We start from the raw sequence: 19,398 nt of genomic DNA, 5'->3' as shown, positions 1-19,398 counted from the left end.
GAAAGCGTATTTCAAATTATAAAGTTTCAATAAGCTATATTTTATTTGTTTTGCACAAGTAATTTTCAAGTTACTTAGCGGGTGGAAATGTGACTGGATCTTGACCGTACGTTACCCACTTAAATCTTAACTGAAACCTGACAACTGAATCTCTTATATAACAAACTTCGGACATTTAGAACAAATTCTAAGTAACTTGATTAAGTCGCGCAATATACTTAAACTATTTTATAAATAGGCATATTCAAAAATTTCTTTACCAAAGATTAAAAAACTACAAAAGAATAAACAGCTTATTTTACACATAAACAAATAAATATTAAAACATCATTTCTGATCTAGTTTTAGGAGGTTTGATCGACTGGTTAGTTATTTCACATGAAAATTTGTTTTATCAATAGCTTCTGTTAATGCAGAAAAATTATTAATTTCAATGCTAAAAGATATTATAAGCAAGTTATTTGTAAAGTTAAAAATTTAATTTTTAATATTTTAAACTATATTTTTCTTAGTAGAATACCATGAAACAGTATTTGACGTGGAATAACCTTTAAAAAACTAAACCTTAATCCTAACAATATTTTGTTTTCTTTACTTAAATTTAAAAATAAAAATTAAAGGTTTTACAATTTATTTTGTGAACAGAAAGTAATCAGTAAAAAAAATCTTTTATTAGATCAAAATTTTGTTTTGTAACTGTAGCAGTCTTTTCGATGGCTTATTTAATTCTGTTCAAAAACTATTTTGTTTTCTAGCTATCAACCTATAATAATTTAACAGAGGAAAATAGGTTTGAAATATTAAAGAAAACAACACATTTTAATTGTCAAAATATTTTGAATTAAGACAAAACATAAAACAGTTGTACTAATAATTTAAAATTCCTTAATACGCAAATTTTTTAACAATAATAAATCAAGTTAGAAAATAAATTGAATTTAAGAATCTTTTTAGTGAAATATTTAACGTCATTTCAAATAGAGACCTCAAATCTATACTCTTTTAAAGTCAAAAAACCTTTATTTAAATAAAAACTTTAATGGTTTACAAGATTTTTTTACTTATACAGATTAAACAAGTAATAACAAAATTCTATCAAATTATTATATTATAAACAAATATTTTATTCACTATGCTATAAAAACTTTTAGTGTAATGTAAAACGACAAATATAAACTACAAAATTTTCCAAGTCAACACATAACTTTTAATAACTTTAAAACTTAAATCACTCAATAAATACAGTAGATTTCCGCTTGAATTTGCACTCTGAACAAAATCAAAAAGTGCCAACTTAAAAATGCATCATCATTTTCTTTACAAAATATTTAGCCAGTATTTATTTTGGCCATCATCAACAAGTTGAGATGTTTTATGCCATCGAATATAAAAAATGAACTTCACCGCACGATTTACAACAACAGCATCCGAGACAATCCTACGATATCTACTTCGTACTTAAGCCCGCTTGGTTAGATCACAACAGAGGTTTCTCGCGACTATTCCTGCCTGATGAGTCCTAATAAGGACGAAACCGGTCGTAGGATTGTCTCGGATGCTGTTGTTGTAGATCGTGCGGTGAAGTTCATTATTTATATTTTACAAAATTTCAAATTTCAATATGTTATAACACAATAATGTTATGAATAAACTTAAAATCCGCTAAAACATAAAATAAATATTCATTAAAAAAAAAATGATGTATATGAGCTATTAAGTATAATAAAATCTTTGTTTTATTAATACTTAGTTAGTTATATACGTTGTTTAAGTTAAGTTTAAAAAATTATAAATTTGCACTCTTTTTTGGGTAAAAGTTTTGAACTCAAGAGGAAGTCTACGGTAATTAATATTCATTAGGCATTAAGCAAACCTGCTGTAAAATAAATAACTTAGTAGATTGTTGTTATAAAAAGACTACTTTAGTTCAATACAAACCAGCTTAAATAAGAATTCTTTTAAAAAATAAACCAAAATTGAAGACCTTACAGAAAATAATGTCTGCATCTGAAGTTTAAACTAATTTGAAGGATGAGCTTCAAAACTGCTTGCAAGTTTTTCTATATCTCTGGTTTTAAATCAGTCAAATAAAGCCTCAAGTCACCTCCTTTACAAATTTTAGATTATATGTTTTGCTCAGATGTTGATAACTGAACTAAAAGCTTTCTAAACTACAAAGCTAGAAGAAAGAGCTATAAACAACAATCTAACTTCCTCCCGAATGATTGGATACTTTTGCCTTGATACTTTTGCCTTAATTTTTGTTAAGTCCAAAAGGTTTTATATCGTTCCTTCTTTACTTTAAGTTCAAGGTCAGTTTGTAAGTCTGATAAAGTTTCCTGTAAGTCAACGTTTACTTCAAAAAAATCTGCTTCGAAGGGATCTATAATCCACTTCAGGACGTTTAATTGAAAAGCGTCATTAACTGTTTATCAATACCACATTTAGCTGTTCCAGATGAGATGAAATTAATTCTATTTCACCTTCACTTATTAGAAGTTTTAAGTTTTCTAAACTTGCAAACTGTGAAAACTGATTATTTTTGAATTTTTTTCCATACAGTTTAAGTTGGTTTCTGAAACTGGTTATCTTACTTTTGACTTTTACAAGATTTAAGTTTTTACCTTGTAAAATTTTGTTCAGATTGTTGACCTAACCATATAAGTCTGACATGTAAGCAATAACTATTTTTCTTTTAACAAGATTGTCTGCCAATACCTTATCCTTTCAGAAAAAAATAAACAACTTAATTAGAAACAGCCAAAAACTTTCTAAATAGTTTCCGTTTGATAACAATTTCACTTCTGTATACATTATCAACTTATCAAAAACCTCATAAGTGTCATTGCACAGCTTTTTAAACAGACAATTTTGTAATACATGCCTTTTTATTTGTTGACAGCTTTTATTACAAAGTTTAATGAGTCATTTAAACGGACGCTCAATTTTTTTTGCTACTAAATGTTGGCGATTTAAATCGCAATGAATAGTAAATATATCAGGGTTTAACTCTTTGTAATATGCCATTAACTCACGATACTTTCCTATCATAGACGGAGCACTATCTGTTGCAATCCCTATAAGATGTTTTTAAGGCATTTTATTTACTTAAACATATTTTTTAATTTTTTAGACACAAGCTTTTCTGTGCTATGCGTTTCTATTAGTTGGGAGAACGCTAATTCCTTGTATGTTGCATCATCAACTATTAAACGCACGCAAACAAGAGAAAGACATTTATTTTCCGGCAAAGTGGACTCGTCAACCTGCATCAAAAAAATTATTGCACATCATTCGAACTAACTTTTGTTCAACACATTCTGACACTCCATCTATACGTCTTTTCACAGAATTGTTGCTTAAAGGAATAGAACGTAAAACATTACTGGTGTTTTTATATTAAATGAGTTTTTCCAGAACTGTTTTTAAGACTGAAATAAACGTTTTTCCCCTATGGTGTGATGAGGTATTCCTTGTTTAGCAACTATGAGAGACAGATAATAAGAATCTAATTGTCCATCTTCAATACTTTGTGTAGGTTTCTTGAACACGTTTGTGATTTTACACTATTTTGTTTTCTCATCTCGACGTTTTCTGAAAGTCTCTACATTCTTATCTACATGTCCGGAATAAAGTCTATACTTTACGTAAACAAAATGGATCTTTTTTGTTAAAGTTTTACCTAAGGGTCAAATATTTAATAGTAAGCTAAAATTAGTATAATAACAAGATAGAAAGTAAAAGTTTTACGACTTCCCAAAATTTTAAAACCGCCCCACATTTGCCCCCTTACTATTAATCCCCTCCTCTTTCGCCCCTTTACTAAAATTCGCCCTCCGACTTACTAAAATCGCCTCTAGGGAGCGATACCGCCCACTTTGGGAAACCCTGCCATAGAGCATACAAAATCTATTATATAGAATTACTTTGCTTAGAGGTTAAAAGAATAAAATAAATATTAATATAAAATGGATACCCTCCAGATTTGATTAAGAGGGTTATAGAATCACATCACAATAACCTAAATCAACCTAGGGTAAACGGACCGGAGAAGTTCCCAGAAATTTTAAAACTACCTTATATTGAAGAAAAATCACGTGTATTTCAGATCAAAGTAAAAGACTTAACAAAAACATATTACAATCAAGTTTGTCCAAGAGTTATATTTCTTTCATAATGTTTATTAAAATACAATTGAAGGACCCGATACCAGATCAAGACAAAAGTTGTATAGTGTACAAGTTTAATTGCTTTTTCTAAAAGAGCTATATCGGTCACACTTAAAGACACTTAAAAAACAGGATAAAAGAACATCTACCTGCTTGTGTTTTGAAATTCATTGAAAAAGAACATGAAATTAAGACAACGGCAACAAAAAACGCAGCAAAAAGATCTTCAGTTGCAGAACATCTAATAATTTATAGAGATTGTGCTAGGAAATATGACATATCAAGATTTAGAATAATCCATCATTACAATAGTGTATTTGATCTCATGAAGTTGGAGGCTATCCCCTTTATTTTCGGAGAAACCAGAATTGTGCAAACAAAAGGAATTAGATTACAAAGTGTTTTTATTTATTAGATTATCCTTTTTTTTTCCGTTAATAGTAATTATAATTAATATTCCGTATATAGTTTAATTATTTATAACTTTACACTGATTATTTATTGCGCTTATTACTTTGTTAATTTTAACTTTTTGTGTTTTTGTTCAAAACTTTAAATAATTTTAAATTTGTTCTACTCTTAAGTTCTAACGAAAAGTAGTGTTATACGTATAAACTAATACAGAAAAACTTGGGAGAATGTTTTATATTTCTGTAATGCACTTAGATAAATTACCTAATAATGTTTGAACTTTTAAAAATCCTTTAATAATTTAAATTTATTGAAAAAAGAATTAAAAAAACTTTAAGTATAAATATGCAATTTATTTCATGTTTAAAATTTCCAAATTAAATGGGAAAAAATTGTACAAAAACGCAAAAATCAAACAGCTTTAACAAATTGAATTTGCACTGAAGTTAATTTTCTAAGCATACAAGTTACAAAACTACTATTAATTTCAATCCTAATATAAAAAGTTATTTTATACATCTTATAACCTCACTTTTTTAGTTTATCTTTTAATTAAGCTTATTGTCTAAAGTTATCATTTTAGAATTACGATGTAAAACACATACAAAGAATCGAAAAAAAGTTAAAAAACTCATTTAAGTGATTGAAATTATTATCTTGGAACCAATAATAACCTTTAGTGAAGTCATTACTGTTAGTATTAATCAAAAAATAAGATTTGTTTCAAACGCAAATTAACTTTAAGTGTCTTTTAAATTGCTTGTCCATTTTTTAAATAAAAGCATTCAATATTTTATCAAATTAAGTACAACAATAGCATAAATTGTTTTACATTTTAAATTCGTAAATTAACATTTTAAGATATTATATTTTTTCAACAAAATAAAGTTCTTAAATATGTAAAAATTAAATACTATTATTAATTTAATTATAATAACAAGTAGTGATGCTTGAAAAAGAAAAAAATCTAATTAATGACAAAAAAAAGTTAATGTGTATTAAAATGTTGAAAAAGTGACTAACAGTTACTCAATGAGTAACAGTTAAAAGAGTCTGTACTCTGTACTATCCACAAACTCTGACTGAGCTAAAGTAGTAAAGTGTCCCTCCCTGAAACTAAACTGAGAATAATTTAATATATTGAACTTAGTAGAAAATTTGTAAAAATGAATGTCTATTGCTTTTTCTATATTTTTTTACAATGTTTGATAAAAGTGAAATTGGTGGATAGTTTCCTGGAAGTATTTTAAACCTACTTTAAATAACAAGTGTGAAGTTAGCTTGACCGCGTTTTCAAGAATTTTTATAAAGTGTCTAAACTTTTGACCTAATTATTTTCCTTACCTTTATTGCTATTTAACCATTCTTTTTGTATTCTAGAGAACAGTCCTTTGTTTAAACTTAAAAAAACCAATTGATTGGGGTTTAGTTTTTTGAGTGGGGTCCCTTAGAAAAAATTGGGTGATTTTTTTTGTTTTATCAGTTTGAGTAAAAAATAAAAATAACAATAATATTATAAAATATATTATATAAATAAAAGTTTAATGTTCTTATTTATATGTGAATTAACGGCTATGATTATTTTTTACTTACTGTCAATATTTTGTACAGTTTGGCCAATTTTTTTACTCAAACTCAAAACATAAAAAAAATCATTAAAAAACCTAATTAAGGCCAAATTGTACAAAATATTGACAGTTAGTGAAAAAAAATATAGCCATTAATTCACATATTAATAAGAAGAATTGAAAAAAAATTCTTATAAAACAAAAAAATTCATAAAAAACTCAATTTTTCTAAGCGGCCTCAATCAAAAAAACCAAACCCCTTACAATGGAAATTTTTTTTAAGTTAAAGGCAAAGGACCGTTCTCTAGAATACAAAAAAAAAGGTTAATTAGTAATTAAGATAAAGAAAATAATTAGGTCAAAAGTTTGGACATTTTATAAAAATTCTTGAAAAATGCGGTCAAGCTAACTTTACACTCGTCTAAAAACATGGGTATAACTTTAGCTAACTTAAATTAATTTGGGTAATTACCATCTTGAAATTCTTAAATTATCTCACTAATAACTGGAGCTTTAAGACAGCTAATTAACTTTAAGGTTTTAATAGAAATATTATCTTCACCAGTGGTCGTCAAAGTGTGCACAAAATTTATTGAGGTGTGCTTGAAACCTGTTTTGGTGTGCATGACAAATAATTATAAAATTTGAAACTTACACTAGATATTCTGTTGTTGATAATGGAAAACAGAAAAAAAGGTCTTTGAAGTTATAAGTTTAAAGGTAGTTTTGTAACTTATACTATATTTTATGGAATAGTTTTTTAATATCTTTAAAGTGGGCCTTTTGAAATAAGTTTAGGAAACCCTGCACTAGACATTATGAGAAAATTGTACATTTTTGTACACAAATTTTTTTATTTTGTGATTTGTGGTGCAAAGATTTTGTTTAGTTTGCTAACCATTGATCTACACAACTATCTGAAGTTTTTGTAATGTTTTAGATTTGTTTTACTAATAGAGGACTTAAGATTAAGTTCTTATTTTGATTAAGTTTGTTTTCCAATATTGTCTAAATTTAAGTAAAAGTTGTCTACAGTTTCATCTGAATTGACAAAATATTTTTCATTTATTTCAAATTTATGGGAAAAAATATGTTTTTTTCTGTCTGGTTGTAATATTTTAAATTACCTTACATGTCTCTGCTGAATTTTCACTACACCTTGAAGTTTTTTTTTAAATACTTTTTTTCTTTAACTGTTTTCATTATCTTGTTTCTGTTAAATTAATACAATTTTACAAAGTGTATGATACTAAAGTTATATTTGCAAAGCTGGTTTTTATGTCTAATAGATTTAAGAATACCTGTAGTAATCCAGGGTTTTGACTTAAGTTTTAATTCAAGTTTTGACAGCTTTTTCTTGGTATTTTATCACATATCTCTTTGGTTTTAATTATTAAGAATTCAAACTTTGAATGTTTTGAGCCTTTTAAATTAATAAATTTATACATATTTAAAATTTGTTGAGAGTTGTGGGGAATAGGGGGTTCCACATTGATTTTTACAAGTTGACCTTCATTAGAAAAATATATAAAGTTATGATTTTTAATTTTTGTTACATTGGCAAACACCGAGAAAACTCAAGTATCAACATTTAAAACCACAAATCCCGCACAAGAAGCGCTTATTGTTGCAAAGGGCAAAGTGACTGAATGTTTTTTAGCAACATAAAACTGTTTAAGCATTAAGGTTTACTGCAAATCGCCCTAAGAAAGTTGTAAATTGTCTAACATGGTTAATAGTTGCTGTTGTAATTCTCTATCACCTAAAATGCACAAGTCACAAATATGACTCTAAAAAGTTCACAGACTTACACAGTTGCTGTACTTATGGAGTAGCTTCAGTTGGTACTACATGTCTTGAAGTTTTTTCCTTAAGTTATGCACACTAAAATAAGTTATGTGTAAAAACTACTGTGCACAATAAGCAGTGCTAAAAAAATGTTTAATACAGACACTACAACTAGAATTTTACCAGGTAGGATTATTAAGGGCAGTTTTATAATCATTATAGCTCTTTATAACAAGCTTTTTTATAAAATATATGATAAGTTTTTAAAAGTACAGTAGCACAAACACAAATCTTGTTTCTACAATCATGAATTATAAATCCAATATTCAGTAATTTAGTTACTATGGCCAAAATTTAAACTTAACAATAAATGTTTAAAAGTTTAAACTTGGGAAGCATTAGTCCAAATGCAAGATCCACAACCGTATGTAGAATAGTTCAATTGTAACTTGTTTTACTATGTATCAATGTTTGTATTATATATGTGTGTTATACTTGAACTTCTTTATGTTTCAAATTTCTCAATTATTATAAAATGTATAACACAAATTGTTTTTTTCACCTTGTGTATTTAAGTAGATCATACAAATTATTAAACTACTTTGTAATAAGTTTACTTAAGAAAAGACACACCATAGGTTGTTTGAAATCTTAACAGCCTCTCAAACACATGCTTGCATTTTTTTTTTTCATTTTATGTTTAAAGTTTCAAATCAAAGTTTGATCCAGTGATGGTACCTCACATACAACTTAATAATTCAACAACAAATTGAAAATCCGCTTTACTTTCAAGTGCTTACTATTACTAAACTACTTGTTTTACTCTGTTTGACAGCTCATTGTTTAACCCACTTTACTGAAATTCATCACACATTTAAATAACATTATAAACACTCCACTTTTTATACATTTGTTTACATTTGCATCAAACACAGCTTGTTTGAATACACATAAAGCAAATGGAACAGCCGCTTCACATCCGCACGCTGTGCAAGAAATCCCAGTTCTTCTCAACTGACAAGTACGACGTTCATCTGAAGTTTGAGAGCCACCAGCCGTCCGGTTCGTTCAAGCTGAGGGGGATCGGCAACTTGTGCCAGCACGCGGTCAGGAACGGCTGCAAGAGACTGGTGTGCAGCAGTGGCGGCAACGCTGGTGAGTTATTATGGATTTTTATGTGGAAAAATTAACATTAAATTTGTATAATTTTTTTTATTAAAAATAAAATTTTTACTCAAGTTTAGTATATTTAAGATTTATTTTTGCTTTTAAACCATTAGCTTTTATTTTTGTTTTACTTTCATTTATTTTGTTCAAAAATTTTTTCAGACCTTTTTACAACAACTGAGGATCTCCTATATGCAAGTATAGGAGTGAAACATTGTTTTGTTAGTAATAAACTGTTAAAATAAATATTGGATTAATTTTATATGTTCAACAACAATTTTAATATTTTTTTTTTTTAATTTTGATAAAATTTAAAATGCTTTTATTTAATTTATAGTACTTAGAATTAATTTGCAACTACTTTTTAAGTTGGTAACATATTTTTATTCAAATGTTAAAATTCTTAAAATGAATAGTAAAAGAATTTGCAAAAGTATTTGTTATTTAAATGTTTTACACACTACACAAGTGATATGGTTTTTTTTTTGCTATGCTTGTAGCAATACTAGTTAAATATATTCAATTGTATGTTTTAGGTGTTGTAATGTTATTACTGTGATGTTTCAACCATAAATCTGTTAAGGTGATCTTATAACTTGAATTATTTTTTTGAAAATACTGTTGTGAATATCTGCACTCACATTTCAGTATTGTGCTTATAAAAAATCAACCTTTAAGTTTTCAGCTATACATTGTTTTACATGTACCTATTATTAAAATTGTTATTACTCATTGTGCTGCATTTAAGACAATTTGAAGAAAATTACATGGAGGTACTTCTTCTTATTTATCAAAAAATTTCAGTAAACAAAAGTTAAGTAAATATTATATTACATAAAACTAAGAAGTGCCTCTGTGTTACTTTATTTAAATTGTCTAAATATCTGCACAATGTTTTTTGTGATAATTGCTACTTGTAAAAACAATTTACAACTAAATTATCCAAGGTCGTAATTTTTGTTTTTTTTTAAATCTGCTAAAACTTTTCATAAGGTATTTTTGTGATCGTTGTCACATTTAAAACAATTTAAAGCTGAAAACTGTAAATTGCATTTATTTTATAAGCACCCTAGTGCTAAGTCTCTTATTTTGTTGAGGCCTCTCTACTTTAGTAAAAAGTAAACTCACTAGATAGTGAAATAAGACGTTAAGCTCTTTTTATATTCTTCCTATTGTTAAAAACTTAACTTGTTTTGTGTAAAATGTTTAATTTATGGTTCCTCATTTTAAATTTCAGGAACAGGAAAATATTTAAACTTGTAGGCTTTTATGTTTTTTCATATGATAACTTACTTTTGTAAACTTAATTTTTGTCAATTTTCTTTTATTTTAAAAAGGTATAACACCAGTTTATAATTATGTTTTCATTTACTACATTATTATTTAGTCTGGTTACTAGTTTTGTTGAAATAGTTAAAGCAATATTTTATACATCAAACAGGCTTATCAGTTTTTAAATTAAATAGACTTTTATTTAACTTAGAGTTGCCACACACTCAGGATATTTTGAAGTTTTTAAAAATCTTTGGATGACTTAGTTTAAATTCAGATATTTTGAGTTTGTTTTTTAAATTCAGGCTGACTAATATTTTTTTTTCAATAAAACTTTATGTTAGTTTTAAGATTTTTGATAATCTCAGGCCAGTTTTTCTATGTATTGAATGAGATCCAGTTTCAATATTCTCTTGTTTTATAACCAAGTTTGTTGAAGAACTAGATTTTTATTGATTTTGAAAATTAAAGTTATTTTTTAAGTGATTTAAAAACTCAGGATTACTCATGACAACTGAGGTCACTCAGGACAGTTTCGACTCAAAGAGTGGCAACAGCGTTAACTACAAAGTAACTTGAAACTTGTACATTTCATTATAATTACAAACACTAATAACAAGGTTGGCAGCAGCGTACGCAGCATAGACTTTTACTTATTATTACTTTGTAGTTAACACTGTTGCCACTCTTTGAGTTGAATATTACAACACGATAAAAAAAATGTACTGAACTCCCTACCCCTATTATATCTGAATCTGGTGGAATCCTTATGCATTATTAAAAAGATCTGGATCCGGTTCAGGCCGGATCCTAATTTTGTGTAAGCAGTATATCACTAGTATGCTTGACTCTTTTCACTTGTAATCAGTATAACTGTTTAATTTTCTTTTTGCTCTGTTCTCTGTTGAGAGTGAACTCTTTATACTGCGTTACACAATCAACAGCTGTAGCAACAGCCTAAGTAGTGTATAGTAATAAAATTCAATTCTAATCATTATACAAACATCATTAACAGGGTTGGCAGCAGCATACGCGGCGCAGCAGCTTCGAACGCCCATCACGGTTTACCTGCCCACCACCACCCCTCCGTTCGTGCTCCACAACCTGAAGTTTCTGAACGCCACCACCGTGGTGGTGGGAGATGTTTGGGATGAGACGGACGTTGAAGCCAGGAAGCAGGCTGATAATAAGTGTTTGTAGTTTTTTTATATTTAATTTATTTCTTTAAATGATTATTTTAAGAAATAGTTGTGTTTGAAGTATTGTTACTAAAAAAATAATTAATTAATATAGAAAAGTAAGTATAACTGTTATGAGTTTGTACAATTCAATACTTTTTCGAGAATAAGTTAATTTAAAATGTTTGTTTGTACTTTGAAGTTTGATACTAAGTGGTATTTGTTTACATTACTTGAGAAACTTGGAGATGCAACTTAAGGATTTTTACATGAGGTTACTGTGAGTGATGATTTAATTTTTTTGAAGTTCAAAAATAATTATTTTATTAGAGAATTTGTTGCATCAACATATGTGAAATTTTGAAACTTAATATTTGCTAGATAATCAGTTTATGGTTAAACTAGTTTTACTTAATTGTGCCAATGTAATAATTTAAAAAATGAATTTAAAACTTTATAAATTTTACGTTTTTGTAGAAGTGTTATAGTTTCTTGCAAGTTTATAGTAAATGTTTTTTTATTAATATTTGGATGGTTTATTGCCAAATTTAACAAAAAATTTCAGATAAAAAACAATTTGTGGTAGTTTAGAAGAAAAAACTGTTTACAAAGCTTTGTTTAACAAAAAAAAAGTTATCCTTATGTTAAATAGCAGTAGTGTTAATATTTACAAAATATACATTTAATTTATTTAGAAAATACAATTTAGTTAGTTACTTGAACAAACTGTAGTAGTATTTTAATTATCATTGCAAATAATATTTTTGATTCTGTTATTAGAATTATGTTTACTATAAATTTTTTTAACTTAAAAGTTACACAACAGAACATACAAACTTGAATTAATTTTTGAGATGTAGTCAGTTTTGTAGAATCTCCATACAAACGTATGGACCACATCTTTAATAGAAATAATAATGTTTTTGATTTAGATATACAAATGTTATTTTAATTTGGCTCACGAAACAATCTATATTGTAAAAATGCTGTAAAAAATTTTTTTTTGGTTTATCAATATTTTTTTCAGTTTATTATACTCTGTAAAAATAGTATCATAATTTTTTTTGTAAACCATTATAAGTAAGTACAGATAGTGATATTTTTATTTTCTTATAAATTGTAAATACATTAAAGACACTGTTTAGTTGCCAGTATGAATGTAAAATGAAAGAAAATAAATAATTTGACTTTTATAAGACTATATTAAATTGTTAATTAATTTCAAAATATAATCTACGAAAACAATTAAACGTTAATTTTAGAGATAAAACAAGATTATATCAATTTAAATATTGATTTTTCTTTTAAAGACAAATAAATATAAATTTTTATAGTAAATAGACAAGAAGAAAAAACCTTAACACATTAGTATTTTGTATAAGAGTGTTTTAGAATAATATTTTAAGACACTTGCTAAATAAACATTTTTTTTACTAATTAAATAATTTTATAATATGAAAATTCATCAAAACGAAAATAATAAAACTATTTATTCTTTTTTAATTTTAAAGACAAAAAAATCAGTGTTTTGTAGAAAAAATAAACAAATAATAAATAATTAATAATAAAAATCTATACAGCATAGTTCTTTTATTACACTAACACATGTTTCTGTGTGTTAACGGATTAACACACTTCAACGGAACTCTGTAAAAAAATAAATTCTGTAAGGAAAGAATAGAAGCTAAAGTAGGTGTATAATTGTGTTCATTAAAATATATTTAATTGCTATTGATTTTTATAGGTTAATGGTTAATAATAGATGAAATACTTGATGTTAAATCCGGCTGTTATAAAACATTGAAGTGTGTAATCCGTTAACACACACACAAAACGTGTGTCAGTGTAATAAAAGAAGGATATTGTATAATTTGTTATTATCATATATCCCAGTGAACTTGTTTCAACAGGATATTTTGTTAACAAACGATAATAAACATAATAAATCAATATAATAATAATAAAATAATAAATAAATTATCCAGTGACGTGGTACATACCGCCGTTTGACGACGAGCAGATATTCAACGGAAACGCGACGATCGTCCACGAGCTGACGTCACGGCCCGACGTCATAGTGTGCTCGGTGGGAGGGGGAGGGCTGCTGTGCGGGGTGCTGCGGGGCCTGGTTGCCAGGGGGTGGACAAGCACCAGGGTGGTCGCCGTGGAAACGCACGGCGCCGACAGCTTGTACCGGGCCATGGAGAAGAAGGAACTCGTCACGTTGCCGCAAATATCCAGGTTGTTTTCACTTTTCAAGTTAAAAATTACACAGGCTTGCATTTAATTTAGGTTTTAATTTTTAATTTAATATTAAGTTTTGTTTATTTCTTGTTATAACTTTTTTCCTGATGCAAAATTTGAACGAATCAGTTTGCATGTTTTAGCATGTTATTTTTATTTTATATTAGTAGTTTTTTTTCTTAATATAACTATTTTTAGATTAACTCTGCTTCTCTTTTATTTTGAGATTTTTGTATAAAATGTGGCCTATGAAATGTTTCTTTTAGTCATCTAAAATTTCGCACAAGGTGTTTTCGTAAGATTTTGAAAATGCAAAATTTTTGGCAGCTGAAAACCTGCAATTTTCATTTTTCTAACACCCTAGTATAAAGTATACGACTGATACACTCAAATATATAACAGCATAGCAAAGAGCTTGGGAGCGAAGAGAGTGAGCGCAACAACACTGAAGGAAGCAATTGAGTACGGAGTTATTCCGATCAGAGTTACCGACAAGCAAGCTGTTGAATCACTGATTAAATTTGCCGGTTTGTTTATATTGATTGTTTCAATAACAATTCTAATATAAAGCATTTAAAATTTTTATTGCTTTACTTCTATGACTTAGATATCATAATTCGTTGATAGCGAATGATGCAAAGCTTCAACTTTAAAAGTTTTTATCTTAGTATTTTGTTTAAGGTGTATTTTTAGTTTTTCTAATATGGGAGACAAAAACATTTCACACATATAAATTTAAAGGTGTATCATCAGTATTTTTAAAATTTATATTGAAAGTTATATTATAAACATTTATTCTTTTAAAAATTTATTTTAGAATTAAAGTAAAATAAATTTTTGAAAGAATAAATATATTACTTCTCCTCCAGCAGTTGAAATCTCTCTATTTGTTTTCTTAAAACCAAAACATATAATAAAGTTATATTATATATTTTGCAAAAATAAAATTCTTTTAATGTAATATTTATTAACCCTATTACTTTTAAATTTATCATGGAAACTTGTTTTTCAGATTGATTACTTGCTGGCACTACTTAATGATAGTTCTATTGTATTAATTTGAAAAAACAGATAGCAATTTCTAAATATTAAAAAAAACATCAATTTTTCCTGAAGAAATAAAAACTTAACTTATTTAAACTTTGTTTGAAAGCTTTAGTAGCACAAGCCAGTCTTTGTTGAATTTAAATGTAATTTAAGCATCTAGATTTGCTAATAATCAATCATACACAGATGGTTTAAGTGATGTACTGGAAGTTTGATGATAGAATTCAGCAAAAAACTGTTGTTTTTAACCTGTATTAAAATTAGATTGAAAGCTTTATATAGTTTCAAGTGTTAGATTATGTATTTTAGAATAAGTTTAATTTAAGAGTTTGAATTAGAAAAGTCAAGAAAAGTCAGGAAATTTTTCTCAGCTTGATCAGTGGCAACCATGTGTACTGCGATAAAGTTGTCGTATTTTTATGTTTTTCGTGTTTGAAGCTGTACTTGTGCTTAGTGTAGCGTATATATATATACACATTTATAATAATAATAAAACAACTAATTTTCGTATCATTTACTCAGCTTCAATGTTTAACACATATCTTCAGAAATAAAAATATAGTAAATATCAAAAATTTTAAAGAATCACACATTATGACGTTTCAAATAAAATTGAATAAATTTAGTTAGCCTATTTTAAAAACAACTTATGTACAAGTCATATATATATATATATATATATAGAGATTATCTAATCAAACTTAGTTAATATTTCACCCACAGACGAAGAAAGAACACTGGTGGAACCTGCCTGCTCCTGCTGCTTCGCTCCGCTGCACAACAACACACTCGACTCGATACTGACACCTGGCGATAAGAATATACTGGTGGTCGTTTGCGGCGGTTCGGCCGTCAACAGTCAGTTGATCGATAAGTGGAAGGAGCAGCTCGGTATCTGAACAGGGAATAGTGTTTTCGGGTAGTTTTAATCAAACAACATTTATTGTTTTAGTGGTTTTTTTTTAATGGAAAGTAACATTGAATCAGTATTTAAGACTTAACATGGTGGCCACTAAACCTGAAACTTGTCTATCTAAGCTAAAAAAAATTCTTGAATTTTGAATTAGAATCACTAAAAAACCTGAAGTTTTAAATGTTAAGTAGTAAAATTTGGATATCACACGAAAAATCTATAATATATATAGAAAGTTTTTGTCATCATCAAATTTTTTAAATTAAAAATACATTTTAAGTAGCTCTACAGTATGTTTTAAATGGTTTTATATTATTTAACACAGTTTTTTATAGTTTTTTAAACTAAAAATAGACCAAAAAATGTATACTTTCAAAAACCTAGAAAAAAAATCTCAAAAACCATTGGCTACCTACGACTTAAGGGTTTTAATTTTCTTCACTTAAATATTCTGTAGCTTTTTAGGAGATGTTTTTTTTTGCTATTGATAGGTATAATTTAACTATATTGTTTAGGGCGTTTGTTTATTAATAAGTAGAATAACTAGAAATATTAAGTTTCAAGACAATGTTTAGTTTATAAAGTATTGTTCTTGAGTTACTGATTATATTCCATAAATTCAAAAAAAAAAACTTTAAATACTGTATTTTTTTTTGTGCTGTTTAAAGAAAAGTGTTTAACACTTAATATTTATTTGTACTGTGCTGGTTTAACTTGCTTCAAAATAATTTATTTAAAGTTAATTAATGAAGAGAATATGATATATATGGATTTTGACATACTATGTAGCTAATATTAACTTGAAATAATAAGTTAACAAAATGTTCATATCTTTTTAACAAATTCTTATTATTTCATTATAACAAAATGGAGTTTAGTATCATTTAGTGTACTTATATAACAGATGATTTTATTTACAAATAATAATGTTATGTTTTATAACTTTTTTTAATCTTTAAAATTTTGCCAAGTAAATTATATTTATGCTCTAGCTGTATTTTACTCAAATATATGTTTAATTGCCATAAAAATTTAAACTTTTCAAATATCAAAATATGTTCTGCTTTAATTGATTTAAATCCCGTTAAACCTTTTAGTTATTTGTAGTGTATGAAAGAGCACTTTTAAAGTTTTCTATCAATTAATTGTTAATAATAGAATTACCTCTTTTAAATATGCATTCATTTATAGGTAAATTTGCAACTATTTAGAACTAAATTTTTTTTCATACAAAAATATTTTTCTTTAATTGTAAATTTTTGTTAAGTATCTACTGTTTTTGTGAATACTGTTAAAAATAAGAAAACGCAATCAACAAAATTTTAAAGAATACCTTCATATATAACGCAATCTTGTTTTTTTTTGCAAAAATTTTAAGACGATTCTTTGTAATGACTAAACAATTAAATGTAAATTTGTTGATGTTTTGAATAATATATACAGCTCAAACTGTCTGTATGAATATTAGTATATTTTAAAAATTAAAATCTAAGTTTACAACTATAATTAGATAAGACTTAACATTAAAAAAACATAGTTTCGTTTACTTAGACCAGGGTTTCTTAGAAAAAAATTATGAAGGCTCCCATCAAAGAAACAAAACAAAAGCTATGGCCCCCCGACAAGATTTCTTTTTTTTTATCAACCCCAGAATATCTTTTGTATGTTTCAAATTATGGCCGCCCCATGAAAAAAGTTTTAATGTTCTTTAATTTTTTTATAAAAATAAAGTTTTTCAAGTTTAGAGTACATTATTGAAAACGTGAAATTAAATGTTTTAAAACAATAAAAATGAACGGTTAAAATAATCATAAGTGCTTAATTTGATAAACACTGCAGAAAAATATTAAGTCTTTTGAAAATTTGGAAGATTTTTATAGCTTTGTTTTCTTTACAAGTAAGCATTGCATAATCAACAACATAATCATGTGACATTTTGGTTTCATCGGGCATACATATGATTAACCGCTGTATCATTATTATAACAACTATACAATTACAGTTTCAAAGTAGTTTAAAAAAACCTAAATTTTTTTTAAGACTAAGAACTATTTGTGTGTAAAGTATAAAAATAAATATGGAAGTGTTTGTTTATGGAGTAAATGATTTGAAAAGTTGCAAGAAGTACTAGCTTTTTTTTATTTAACAATTTATTTAAAGAGTTTATAATTAACAGCTTTATGTATGCTGGTCATTTTACTGTAACAAATCACGATCATGCAAACAATTTCTAAGGAAAATGTTTTTATGCTTAACTTTTGTAGACATGCACTGTTCCAATTATCTTACACTAGGAATTTTGGATAGATTTAAACTATTTGAAATCTTTGTATTTTTAGTTTACTTTTTAGTATGGTTAAGAAAAGTTTTCAGAAGTTAACAAAGAAGTTTTAATTAGTTATCAGTGTTTAACATAAACTTACTAAGTAATATTTTAATTTATAAACTTGTTTGCTTTAGAAACTTTAAATTTATTAAAGTTCTTAAAATAAAACGTTGAAGTTTTTTACGGAACAAATAAATTGAATTTTTTCGATTTAAATATGAACACATAATAGATAAAAAAAAACTTTAAATAATGTTTTTTTAATATTTACAAATAGAACACCATACTAAGATCAAAATATTTGTTTTGATAAGCTGTTTAAATGTGAGAAAGTTAAAAAAGATTTTTATTAGAATAATTTTCGGGACGGACTAAACCTCAACTTCTATATATTTACAACTTCTTAAACAATGGTTTTTTGCAAGAATCTGACATTGATTACTTATTCACAACAACTTTTGCTGGAGGATTTTTTGTTTAACTCTTACTTTTAAAACATCTGAATCTTTTTTATAACTACTGATAACTTGATCCAACCGAAGTGTACCCGTTTTTCACTGTGCACAATTATGCTTACAAATAATAATGCTTGTACTGGGCAAAAGTTTAAAGGTTATCGTGGTGCACGACTCGATAACCAAAAGGTTTTTTTGTGCACCAGGTCCTAGGACCAAATATTTTGAGCGCTTTTTTTGTCATTTAATAAACAAAATGCGATTCATTTTAAATTATTTAAAAAAAAACTTAATATTTTGAGCGCTTTTTTTGTCGTTTAATAAACAATAATGCGATTTATCTTAAACTTTTTCAAAAAACTTGCTATTTAAGCTCTTTTTAACAAGTTTTTTAGATATTGATTACATAAAAGCTAAAAATAGTTTTCCTTCAGCAAAGTAGTTTTTATTTTGAATTTTATAGTGAATATTTTAAATTACCAAGTGTACCCAAAACTACTCTTTACTAGTTTACTGTGAATAGGTTTTTAAAAACTGTAGTACTAGTGATCTATACAAGGTAATTGAATGATAATAGTAAGATGTTTGCTAAATTTAGTTATATTTCTGCAAAAATACAGTTGTAGCTAATAGATTATTATCTTTTTTTTTTGTTTAATTTAGTATTTAAATTTTAGTATTCTTCTACACTAAGTTGAAAAAATCATAAGTAATATTTTTGTTATTATTTTAGTATTAATTCTACGGTTTGTACTTTCAATAAGTCTTCTTTAATTTAGAAATAAATAACCCAAAATTATTTTCTTCCACTAGGTCCATGAACCAAAATTTTTAAAAGCTTTTTTTCGTCGTTTAATAAA

At 26.7% G+C, this 19,398-nt stretch overlaps 1 protein-coding gene across 1 annotated transcript; it reads left to right on the top strand.

Moving 5' to 3' along the window:
* The first annotated feature begins 8,881 nt into the window (after nucleotides 1–8,881).
* Nucleotides 8,882–15,885, top strand: LOC145833558 (L-serine dehydratase/L-threonine deaminase-like). The gene is made up of 5 exons (XM_082940730.1): nucleotides 8,882–9,091; nucleotides 11,391–11,567; nucleotides 13,539–13,794; nucleotides 14,200–14,324; nucleotides 15,568–15,885. Exons 1-5 carry the CDS (start codon nucleotides 8,896–8,898, stop codon nucleotides 15,741–15,743), a joined length of 930 nt encoding a protein of 309 aa, XP_082796856.1. The 5' UTR covers nucleotides 8,882–8,895; the 3' UTR covers nucleotides 15,744–15,885.
* Nucleotides 15,886–19,398: the final 3,513 nt, after the last annotated feature.

The sequence above is a fragment of the Thalia democratica genome, chromosome 1 (genome assembly GCF_965202585.1).
Source record: "Thalia democratica chromosome 1, ktThaDemo2.hap1.1, whole genome shotgun sequence".
NCBI classification, from domain to species: Eukaryota; Metazoa; Chordata; class Thaliacea; order Salpida; family Salpidae; genus Thalia; species Thalia democratica.
The sequence above is the reverse complement of the archived record's forward strand: the minus strand, read 5'-3'. Positions and strand labels throughout refer to the sequence as shown.